This window comes from Salmo salar, chromosome 08 (genome assembly GCF_965601325.2).
Source record: "Salmo salar chromosome 08, fSalSal1, whole genome shotgun sequence".
In the NCBI taxonomy this organism is placed as follows: domain Eukaryota; kingdom Metazoa; phylum Chordata; class Actinopteri; order Salmoniformes; family Salmonidae; genus Salmo; species Salmo salar.
The window spans coordinates 43,931,864-43,944,371 of record NC_138298.1 but is presented as its reverse complement, the minus strand read 5'-3'; the positions used below and the strand labels follow the sequence as shown (position 1 = coordinate 43,944,371).

Sequence of the window (12,508 nt, the reverse complement as noted above, 5' to 3'; positions counted from 1 at the left end):
CTGAAGGGACAGCTGAAGGGGGTTAAAGGTCAGAGGCTGGGGGACCGGTAAGGAAATATCTCCCTCGCCTACGTCCTCTCTCTCTCTCTCTCTCTCTCTCTCCTTGTCTCGTTCTCAAAACCCATTGGAGAAAGGTCAGAGGGGCGGGACCTTCCTGGCTTTCTCATCCAATAGGTTTTGAGAAGATGAGACGTGAGGACGTGATGAGTATGCAACTGAGATATTTCCCAAGATCCCCTGCAGTTGGAACAGATATTTCAACCCTGCTGGAGGTGAGAGGTTTGAAACACTCCAAACAGGGAGGGTTTGTTTTATGAAGCGCCGTCCTGAATGTCCGTAATTTTAACCCCTTGTGTACCTAGAACCTGGCGTGGGTTAAATCCTACAACATCTGCTTCGAGCTGGAGGACTGCAACGACATCTTCATCCAACTCTTCAAGACTCTCTTCTCTGTCATCAAGTAAGAATCTGTCTCTCTGTCTCTGTCTCTCTGTCTCTCTCTCTGTCTGTCTCGCTCTGTCTGTCTGTCTTTATAGCGGCGGTGACGACAGCCTGTCTTTATAGCGGCGGTGATGACAGCCTGTCTTTATAGAGGTGGTGATGACAGCCTGTCTTTATAGCGGTGGTGATGACAGCCTGTCTTTATAGCGGTGGTGATGACAGCCTGTCTTTATAGCGGCGGTGTGACAGCCTGTCTTTATAGCGGTGGTGATGACAGCCTGTCTTTATAGCGGTGGTGATGACAGCCTGTCTTTATAGCGGCGGTGATGACAGCCTGTCTTTATAGCGGCGGTGATGACAGCCTGTCTTTATAGCGGTGGTGATGACAGCCTGTCTTTATAGCGGCGGTGATGACAGCCTGTCTTTATAGCGGTGGTGATGACAGCCTGTCTTTATAGCGGCGGTGATGACAGCCTGTCTTTATAGCGGCGGTGATGACAGCCTGTCTTTATAGCGGCGGTGATGACAGCCTGTCTTTATAGCGGCGGTGATGACAGCCTGTCTTTATAGCGGTGATGACAGCCTGTCTTTATAGCGGCGGTGATGACAGCCTGTCTTTATAGCGGCGGTGATGACAGCCTGTAGTCTTTATAGCGGCGGTGATGACAGCCTGTCTTTATAGCGGCGGTGATGACAGCCTGTACTTATAGCGGCGGTGATGACAGCCTGTCTTTATAGCGGCGGTGATGACAGCCTGTCTTTATAGCGGCGGTGATGACAGCCTGTCTTTATAGCGGCGGTGATGACAGCCTGTCTTTATAGCGGCGGTGATGACAGCCTGTACTTATAGCGGCGGTGATGACAGCCTGTACTTATAGCGGCGGTGATGACAGCCTGTACTTATAGCGGCGGTGATGACAGCCTGTCTTTATAGCGGCGGTGATGACAGCCTGTCTTTATAGCGGCGGTGATGACAGCCTGTCTTTATAGCGGCGGTGATGACAGCCTGTCTTTATAGCGGCGGTGATGACAGCCTGTCTTTATAGCGGCGGTGATGACAGCCTGTCTTTATAGCGGCGGTGATGACAGCCTGTCTTTATAGCGGCGGTGGTGACAGCCTGTCTTTATAGCGGCGGTGGTGACAGCCTGTCTTTATAGCGGCGGTGATGACAGCCTGTCTTTATAGCGGCGGTGATGACAGCCTGTCTTTATAGCGGCGGTGGTGACAGCCTGTCTTTATAGCGGCGGTGGTGACAGCCTGTCTTTATAGCGGCGGTGATGACAGCCTGTCTTTATAGCGGCGGTGGTGACAGCCTGTCTTTATAGCGGCGGTGGTGACAGCCTGTCTTTATAGCGGCGGTGATGACAGCCTGTCTTTATAGCGGCGGTGATGACAGCCTGTCTTTATAGCGGCGGTGATGACAGCCTGTCTTTATAGCGGCGGTGGTGAGGACAGCCTGTCTTTATAGCGGCGGTGGTGAGGACAGCCTGTCTTTATAGCGGTGATGACAGCCTGTCTTTATAGCGGTGATGACAGCCTGTCTTTATAGTGGTGGTGATGACAGCCTGTCTTTATAGCGGCGGTGATGACAGCCTGTCATTATAGCGGCGGTGATGACAGCCTGTCATTATAGCGGTGGTGATGACAGCCTGTCTTTATAGCGGCGGTGATGACAGCCTGTCTTTATAGCGGCGGTGATGACAGCCTGTCTTTATAGCGGCGGTGATGACAGCCTGTCTTTATAGCGGCGGTGATGACAGCCTGTCTTTATAGCGGTGATGACAGCCTGTCTTTATAGTGGTGGTGATGACAGCCTGTCTTTATAGCGGCGGTGATGACAGCCTGTCTTTATAGCGGCGGTGATGACAGCCTGTCATTATAGCGGCGGTGATGACAGCCTGTCATTATAGCGGTGGTGATGACAGCCTGTCATTATAGCGGTGGTGATGACAGCCTGTCTTTATAGCGGCGGTGATGACAGCCTGTCTTTATAGCGGCGGTGATGACAGCCTGTCTTTATAGCGGCGGTGATGACAGCCTGTCTTTATAGCGGCGGTGATGACAGCCTGTCTTTATAGCGGCGGTGATGACAGCCTGTCTTTATAGCGGCGGTGATGACAGCCTGTCTTTATAGCGGTGGTGATGACAGCCTGTCTTTATAGAGGTGGTGATGACAGCCTGTCTTTATAGCGGTGGTGATGACAGCCTGTCTTTATAGCGGCGGTGATGACAGCCTGTCTTTATAGCGGCGGTGATGACAGCCTGTCTTTATAGCGGCGGTGATGACAGCCTGTCTTTATAGCGGCGGTGATGACAGCCTGTCTTTATAGCGGCGGTGATGACAGCCTGTCTTTATAGCGGCGGTGGTGACAGCCTGTCTTTATAGCGGCGGTGGTGACAGCCTGTCTTTATAGCGGCGGTGATGACAGCCTGTCTTTATAGCGGCGGTGGTGACAGCCTGTCTTTATAGCGGTGGTGGTGACAGCCTGTCTTTATAGCGGTGGTGGTGACAGCCTGTCTTTATAGCGGCGGTGATGACAGCCTGTCTTTATAGCGGCGGTGATGACAGCCTGTCTTTATAGAGGTGATGATGACAGCCTGTCTTTATAGCGGTGATGACAGCCTGTCTTTATAGCGGTGATGACAGCCTGTCTTTATAGCGGCGGTGATGACAGCCTGTCTTTATAGCGGCGGTGATGACAGCCTGTACTTATAGCGGCGGTGATGACAGCCTGTCTTTATAGCGGCGGTGATGACAGCCTGTCTTTATAGCGGCGGTGATGACAGCCTGTCTTTATAGCGGCGGTGATGACAGCCTGTACTTATAGCGGCGGTGATGACAGCCTGTACTTATAGCGGCGGTGATGACAGCCTGTCTTTATAGCGGCGGTGATGACAGCCTGTCTTTATAGCGGCGGTGATGACAGCCTGTCTTTATAGCGGCGGTGGTGAGGACAGCCTGTCTTTATAGCGGTGATGACAGCCTGTCTTTATAGCGGCGGTGATGACAGCCTGTCTTTATAGCGGCGGTGATGACAGCCTGTCTTTATAGCGGCGGTGATGACAGCCTGTCTTTATAGCGGCGGTGATGACAGCCTGTCTTTATAGCGGCGGTGATGACAGCCTGTCTTTATAGCGGCGGTGGTGACAGCCTGTCTTTATAGCGGCGGTGGTGACAGCCTGTCTTTATAGCGGCGGTGATGACAGCCTGTCTTTATAGCGGCGGTGGTGACAGCCTGTCTTTATAGCGGCGGTGGTGACAGCCTGTCTTTATAGCGGCGGTGGTGACAGCCTGTCTTTATAGCGGCGGTGATGACAGCCTGTCTTTATAGCGGCGGTGGTGACAGCCTGTCTTTATAGCGGCGGTGGTGACAGCCTGTCTTTATAGCGGCGGTGATGACAGCCTGTCTTTATAGCGGCGGTGATGACAGCCTGTCTTTATAGCGGCGGTGATGACAGCCTGTCTTTATAGCGGCGGTGGTGAGGACAGCCTGTCTTTATAGCGGCGGTGGTGAGGACAGCCTGTCTTTATAGCGGTGATGACAGCCTGTCTTTATAGCGGTGATGACAGCCTGTCTTTATAGCGGTGGTGATGACAGCCTGTCTTTATAGCGGCGGTGATGACAGCCTGTCATTATAGCGGCGGTGTTGACAGCCTGTCATTATAGCGGCGGTGATGACAGCCTGTCTTTATAGCGGCGGTGATGACAGCCTGTCTTTATAGCGGCGGTGATGACAGCCTGTCTTTATAGCGGCGGTGATGACAGCCTGTCTTTATAGCGGCGGTGATGACAGCCTGTCTTTATAGCGGCGGTGATGACAGCCTGTCTTTATAGCGGCGGTGATGACAGCCTGTCTTTATAGCGGCGGTGATGACAGCCTGTCTTTATGGCGGCGGTGATGACAGCCTGTCTTTATGGCGGCGGTGATGACAGCCTGTCTTTATGGCGGCGGTGATGACAGCCTGTCTTTATAGCGGCGGTGATGACAGCCTGTCTTTATAGCGGCGGTGATGACAGCCTGTCTTTATAGCGGCGGTGGTGACAGCCTGTCTTTATAGCGGCGGTGGTGACAGCCTGTCTTTATAGCGGCGGTGGTGACAGCCTGTCTTTATAGCGGCGGTGATGATGACAGCCTGTCTTTATAGCGGCGGTGATGATGACAGCCTGTCTTTATAGCGGCGGTGATGACAGCCTGTCTTTATAGCGGCGGTGATGACAGCCTGTCTTTATAGCGGCGGTGATGACAGCCTGTCTTTATAGCGGCGGCGGTGGTGACAGCCTGTCTTTATAGCGGCGGTGATGACAGCCTGTCTTTATAGCGGCGGCGGTGATGACAGCCTGTCTTTATAGCGGCGGCGGTGATGACAGCCTGTCTTTATAGCGGCGGCGGTGATGACAGCCTGTCTTTATAGCGGCGGCGATGATGACAGCCTGTCTTTATAGCGGCGATGATGACAGCCTGTCTTTATAGCGGCGATGATGACAGCCTGTCTCGCGCTAATTACATTGCTAAATTGTAATTATTTCGCCACTATGGCCTATTTATTGCCTTTACCTCCCTAATCTTACTACATTTCCACACACTGTATATAGAATTTTCTATTTTGTTATTGACTGTATGTTTGTTTATGTGTAACTCTGTGTTGTTGTTTGTGTCGCACTGCTTTGCTTTATCTTGACCAGGTCGCAGTTGGAAATGAGAACTTGTTCTCAACTGGCCTACCTGGTTAAATAAAAATACCCCTATAACCTCTCTCCCCCTCTCTCTCCCCCTCCCTCTCTCTAACCTCTCTCCCCCCTTCCCCTCTCTCTAACGTCTCTCCCCCTCCCTCTCTCCCCCCCTCCCTCTCTAACCTCTCTCCCCCCCTCCCTCTCTAACCTCTCTCTCCCCCTCCCTCTCTCTAACCTCTCTCCCCCCTTCCCCTCTCTCTAACGTCTCTCCCCCTCCCTCTCTCTCTCCCCCTCTCCTCTCTCTTTCTCCCCCCTCCCCCCTATCCCCTCCTCTCTCTCCCCCCCCCCTCTCCCCCTCCCCCCCTCTCTCCCCCTCCCCCCTCTCCCCTCTCCCCCCCTCTCTCCCCCCCTCCCCCCACAGTAACAGCCATAATCAGAAGGTCCAGATGCACATGTTGGACCTGATGAGTTCTATAATAATGGAGGGAGACGGAGTCACACAGGAACTACTGGACACCATCCTGATCAACCTGATACCTGCCCACAAGGTAAAACTCCCCGTACTGATCAGCCTGATACCTGCCCACAAGGTAAAACTCCCCGTACTGATCAGCCTGATACCTGCCCACAAGGTAAAACTCCCCATCCTGATCAGCCTGATACCTGCCCACAAGGTAAAACTCCCCGTACTGATCAACCTGATACCTGCCCACAAGGTAAAACTCCCCGTACTGATCAGCCTGATACCTGCCCACAAGGTAAAACTCCCCATACTGATCAACCTGATACCTGCCCACAAGGTAAAACTCCCCGTACTGATCAGCCTGATACCTGCCCACAAGGTAAAACTCCCCATCCTGATCAGCCTGATACCTGCCCACAAGGTAAAACTCCCCATACTGATCAGCCTGATACCTGCCCACAAGGTAAAACTCCCCATACTGATCAGCCTGATACCTGCCCACAAGGTAAAACTCCCCGTACTGATCAACCTGATACCTGCTCACAAGGTAAAACTCCCCGTACTGATCAGCCTGATACCTGCCCACAAGGTAAAACTCCCCGTACTGATCAGCCTGATACCTGCTCACAAGGTAAAACTCCCCATACTGATCAACCTGATACCTGCTCACAAGGTAAAACTCCCCATACTGATCAGCCTGATACCTGCCCACAAGGTAAAACTCCCCGTACTGATCAGCCTGATACCTGCCCACAAGGTAAAACTCCCCGTACTGATCAGCCTGATACCTGCCCACAAGGTAAAACTCCCCGTACTGATCAACCTGATACCTGCCCACAAGGTAAAACTCCCCATCCTGATCAACCTGATACCTGCCCACAAGGTAAAACTCCCCATCCTGATCAACCTGATACCTGCCCACAAGGTAAAACTCCCCGTACTGATCAACCTGATACCTGCCCACAAGGTAAAACTCCCCATACTGATCAACCTGATACCTGCCCACAAGGTAAAACTCCCCATCCTGATCAACCCGATACCTGCCCACAAGGTAAAACTCCCCATACTGATCAACCTGATACCTGCCCACAAGGTAAAACTCCCCATACTGATCAACCTGATACCTGCCCACAAGGTAAAACTCCCCGTACTGATCAGCCTGATACCTGCCCACAAGGTAAAACTCCCCATACTGATCAACCTGATACCTGCCCACAAGGTAAAACTCCCCATACTGATCAGCCTGATACCTGCCCACAAGGTAAAACTCCCCGTACTGATCAACCTGATACCTGCCCACAAGGTAAAACTCCCCGTACTGATCAACCTGATACCTGCCCACAAGGTAAAACTCCCCGTACTGATCAACCTGATACCTGCCCACAAGGTAAAACTCCCCATCCTGATCAGCCTGATACCTGCTCACAAGGTAAAACTCCCCATCCTGATCAACCTGATACCTGCCCACAAGGTAATACACCATCCTGATCAACCTGATACCTGCCCACAAGGTAAAACTCCCCATCCTGATCAGCCTGATACCTGCTCACAAGGTAAAACTCCCCATCCTGATCAACCTGATACCTGCCCACAAGGTAAAACTCCCCGTACTGATCAGCCTGATACCTGCCCACAAGGTAAAACTCCCCATACTGATCAACCTGATACCTGCTCACAAGGTAAAACTCCCCGTACTGATCAACCTGATACCTGCCCACAAGGTAAAACTCCCCGTACTGATCAACCTGATACCTGCCCACAAGGTAAAACTCCCCATACTGATCAACCTGATACCTGCCCACAAGGTAAAACTCCCCGTACTGATCAACCTGATACCTGCCCACAAGGTAAAACTCCCCGTCCTGATCAGCCTGATACCTGCCCACAAGGTAAAACTCCCCATCCTGATCAACCTGATACCTGCCCACAAGGTAAAACTCCCCGTCCTGATCAACCTGATACCTGCCCACAAGGTAAAACTCCCCGTCCTGATCAGCCTGATACCTGCCCACAAGGTAAAACTCCCCATCCTGATCAGCCTGATACCTGCCCACAAGGTAAAACTCCCCATCCTGATCAGCCTGATACCTGCCCACAAGGTAAAACTCCCCGTACTGATCAACCTGATACCTGCCCACAAGGTAAAACTCCCCATCCTGATCAGCCTGATACCTGCCCACAAGGTAAAACTCCCCGTACTGATCAGCCTGATACCTGCCCACAAGGTAAAACTCCCCGTACTGATCAACCTGATACCTGCCCACAAGGTAAAACTCCCCATACTGATCAGCCTGATACCTGCCCACAAGGTAAAACTCCCCGTACTGATCAGCCTGATACCTGCCCACAAGGTAAAACTCCCCATCCTGATCAACCTGATACCTGCCCACAAGGTAAAACTCCCCGTACTGATCAACCTGATACCTGCCCACAAGGTAAAACTCCCCATCCTGATCAACCTGATACCTGCCCACAAGGTAAAACTCCCCGTACTGATCAGCCTGATACCTGCCCACAAGGTAAAACTCCCCGTACTGATCAGCCTGATACCTGCCCACAAGGTAAAACTCCCCATACTGATCAACCTGATACCTGCCCACAAGGTAAAACTCCCCGTACTGATCAGCCTGATACCTGCTCACAAGGTAAAACTCCCCATACTGATCAACCTGATACCTGCCCACAAGGTAAAACTCCCCATACTGATCAACCTGATACCTGCCCACAAGGTAAAACTCCCCATCCTGATCAACCCGATACCTGCCCACAAGGTAAAACTCCCCATACTGATCAACCTGATACCTGCCCACAAGGTAAAACTCCCCATACTGATCAACCTGATACCTGCCCACAAGGTAAAACTCCCCGTACTGATCAACCTGATACCTGCCCACAAGGTAAAACTCCCCGTACTGATCAACCTGATACCTGCCCACAAGGTAAAACTCCCCATCCTGATCAACCTGATACCTGCCCACAAGGTAAAACTCCCCATACTGATCAACCTGATACCTGCCCACAAGGTAAAACTCCCCATCCTGATCAGCCTGATACCTGCTCACAAGGTAAAACTCCCCATCCTGATCAACCTGATACCTGCCCACAAGGTAATACACCATCCTGATCAACCTGATACCTGCCCACAAGGTAAAACTCCCCATACTGATCAACCTGATACCTGCCCACAAGGTAAAACTCCCCATACTGATCAACCTGATACCTGCCCACAAGGTAAAACTCCCCGTACTGATCAACCTGATACCTGCCCACAAGGTAATACACCATCCTGATCAACCTGATACCTGCCCACAAGGTAAAACTCCCCATCCTGATCAGCCTGATACCTGCTCACAAGGTAAAACTCCCCATCCTGATCAACCTGATACCTGCCCACAAGGTAAAACTCCCCGTACTGATCAGCCTGATACCTGCCCACAAGGTAAAACTCCCCATACTGATCAACCTGATACCTGCTCACAAGGTAAAACTCCCCGTACTGATCAACCTGATACCTGCCCACAAGGTAATACACCGTACTGATCAGCCTGATACCTGCCCACAAGGTAAAACTCCCCGTACTGATCAACCTGATACCTGCCCACAAGGTAAAACTCCCCATACTGATCAACCTGATACCTGCCCACAAGGTAAAACTCCCCGTACTGATCAACCTGATACCTGCTCACAAGGTAAAACTCCCCATACTGATCAACCTGATACCTGCCCACAAGGTAAAACTCCCCGTACTGATCAACCTGATACCTGCCCACAAGGTAAAACTCCCCGTACTGATCAGCCTGATACCTGCCCACAAGGTAATACACCGTACTGATCAGCCTGATACCTGCCCACAAGGTAAAACTCCCCGTACTGATCAACCTGATACCTGCCCACAAGGTAAAACTCCCCATACTGATCAACCTGATACCTGCCCACAAGGTAAAACTCCCCGTACTGATCAACCTGATACCTGCTCACAAGGTAAAACTCCCCATACTGATCAACCTGATACCTGCCCACAAGGTAAAACTCCCCGTACTGATCAACCTGATACCTGCCCACAAGGTAAAACTCCCCGTACTGATCAGCCTGATACCTGCCCACAAGGTAAAACTCCCCATCCTGATCAGCCTGATACCTGCCCACAAGGTAAAACTCCCCATACTGATCAACCTGATACCTGCCCACAAGGTAAAACTCCCCATACTGATCAGCCTGATACCTGCCCACAAGGTAAAACTCCCCATCCTGATCAGCCTGATACCTGCCCACAAGGTAAAACTCCCCGTACTGATCAACCTGATACCTGCCCACAAGGTAAAACTCCCCATACTGATCAACCTGATACCTGCCCACAAGGTAAAACTCCCCATCCTGATCAGCCTGATACCTGCTCACAAGGTAAAACTCCCCATCCTGATCAACCTGATACCTGCCCACAAGGTAATACACCATCCTGATCAACCTGATACCTGCCCACAAGGTAAAACTCCCCATACTGATCAACCTGATACCTGCCCACAAGGTAAAACTCCCCATACTGATCAACCTGATACCTGCCCACAAGGTAAAACTCCCCGTACTGATCAACCTGATACCTGCCCACAAGGTAATACACCATCCTGATCAACCTGATACCTGCCCACAAGGTAAAACTCCCCATCCTGATCAGCCTGATACCTGCTCACAAGGTAAAACTCCCCATCCTGATCAACCTGATACCTGCCCACAAGGTAAAACTCCCCGTACTGATCAGCCTGATACCTGCCCACAAGGTAAAACTCCCCATACTGATCAACCTGATACCTGCTCACAAGGTAAAACTCCCCGTACTGATCAACCTGATACCTGCCCACAAGGTAATACACCGTACTGATCAGCCTGATACCTGCCCACAAGGTAAAACTCCCCGTACTGATCAACCTGATACCTGCCCACAAGGTAAAACTCCCCATACTGATCAACCTGATACCTGCCCACAAGGTAAAACTCCCCGTACTGATCAACCTGATACCTGCTCACAAGGTAAAACTCCCCATACTGATCAACCTGATACCTGCCCACAAGGTAAAACTCCCCGTACTGATCAACCTGATACCTGCCCACAAGGTAAAACTCCCCGTACTGATCAGCCTGATACCTGCCCACAAGGTAATACACCGTACTGATCAGCCTGATACCTGCCCACAAGGTAAAACTCCCCGTACTGATCAACCTGATACCTGCCCACAAGGTAAAACTCCCCATACTGATCAACCTGATACCTGCCCACAAGGTAAAACTCCCCGTACTGATCAACCTGATACCTGCTCACAAGGTAAAACTCCCCATACTGATCAACCTGATACCTGCCCACAAGGTAAAACTCCCCGTACTGATCAACCTGATACCTGCCCACAAGGTAAAACTCCCCGTACTGATCAGCCTGATACCTGCCCACAAGGTAAAACTCCCCATCCTGATCAGCCTGATACCTGCCCACAAGGTAAAACTCCCCATACTGATCAACCTGATACCTGCCCACAAGGTAAAACTCCCCATACTGATCAGCCTGATACCTGCCCACAAGGTAAAACTCCCCATCCTGATCAGCCTGATACCTGCCCACAAGGTAAAACTCCCCGTACTGATCAACCTGATACCTGCCCACAAGGTAAAACTCCCCATACTGATCAACCTGATACCTGCCCACAAGGTAAAACTCCCCATACTGATCAGCCTGATACCTGCCCACAAGGTAAAACTCCCCATCCTGATCAGCCTGATACCTGCCCACAAGGTAAAACTCCCCGTACTGATCAACCTGATACCTGCCCACAAGGTAAAACTCCCCGTACTGATCAGCCTGATACCTGCCCACAAGGTAAAACTCCCCATACTGATCAACCTGATACCTGCCCACAAGGTAAAACTCCCCGTACTGATCAGCCTGATACCTGCCCACAAGGTAATACACCATCCTGATCAACCTGATACCTGCCCACAAGGTAAAACTCCCCATACTGATCAACCTGATACCTGCTCACAAGGTAAAACTCCCCGTACTGATCAACCTGATACCTGCCCACAAGGTAAAACTCCCCATCCTGATCAACCTGATACCTGCCCACAAGGTAAAACTCCCCATCCTGATCAACCTGATACCTGCCCACAAGGTAAAACTCCCCATCCTGATCAACCTGATACCTGCCCACAAGGTAAAACTCCCCATCCTGATCAACCTGATACCTGCCCACAAGGTAAAACTCCCCATCCTGATCAACCTGATACCTGCCCACAAGGTAAAACTCCCCGTACTGATCAACCTGATACCTGCTCACAAGGTAAAACTCCCCGTACTGATCAACCTGATACCTGCCCACAAGGTAAAACTCCCCATACTGATCAACCTGATACCTGCCCACAAGGTAAAACTCCCCATACTGATCAACCTGATACCTGCCCACAAGGTAAAACTCCCCGTACTGATCAGCCTGATACCTGCCCACAAGGTAAAACTCCCCATCCTGATCAACCTGATACCTGCCCACAAGGTAAAACTCCCCATCCTGATCAACCTGATACCTGCCCACAAGGTAAAACTCCCCATCCTGATCAACCTGATACCTGCCCACAAGGTAAAACTCCCCGTACTGATCAGCCTGATACCTGCCCACAAGGTAAAACTCCCCATACTGATCAACCTGATACCTGCCCACAAGGTAAAACTCCCCATACTGATCAACCTGATACCTGCCCACAAGGTAAAACTCCCCATCCTGATCAACCTGATACCTGCCCACAAGGTAAAACTCCCCATACTGATCAACCTGATACCTGCTCACAAGGTAAAACTCCCCATACTGATCAACCTGATACCTGCTCACAAGGTAAAACTCCCCATACTGATCAACCTGATACCTGCCCACAAGGTAAAACTCCCCATCCTGA

The 12,508-nt window shown here is 51.2% G+C and overlaps 1 protein-coding gene across 1 annotated transcript in view; it reads left to right on the top strand.

The window, feature by feature from the left end:
* LOC123724033 (sister chromatid cohesion protein PDS5 homolog A) overlaps positions 1–12,508 on the top strand; it is a 118,628-nt gene that overhangs the window by 24,895 nt on the left and 81,225 nt on the right. The window contains exons 5-6 of the mRNA XM_082978307.1: positions 363–460; positions 5,537–5,663. Of these exons, the coding sequence (XP_082834433.1) occupies positions 363–460; positions 5,537–5,663 (225 nt within the window). The remainder of the gene's footprint in view (positions 1–362; positions 461–5,536; positions 5,664–12,508) is intronic.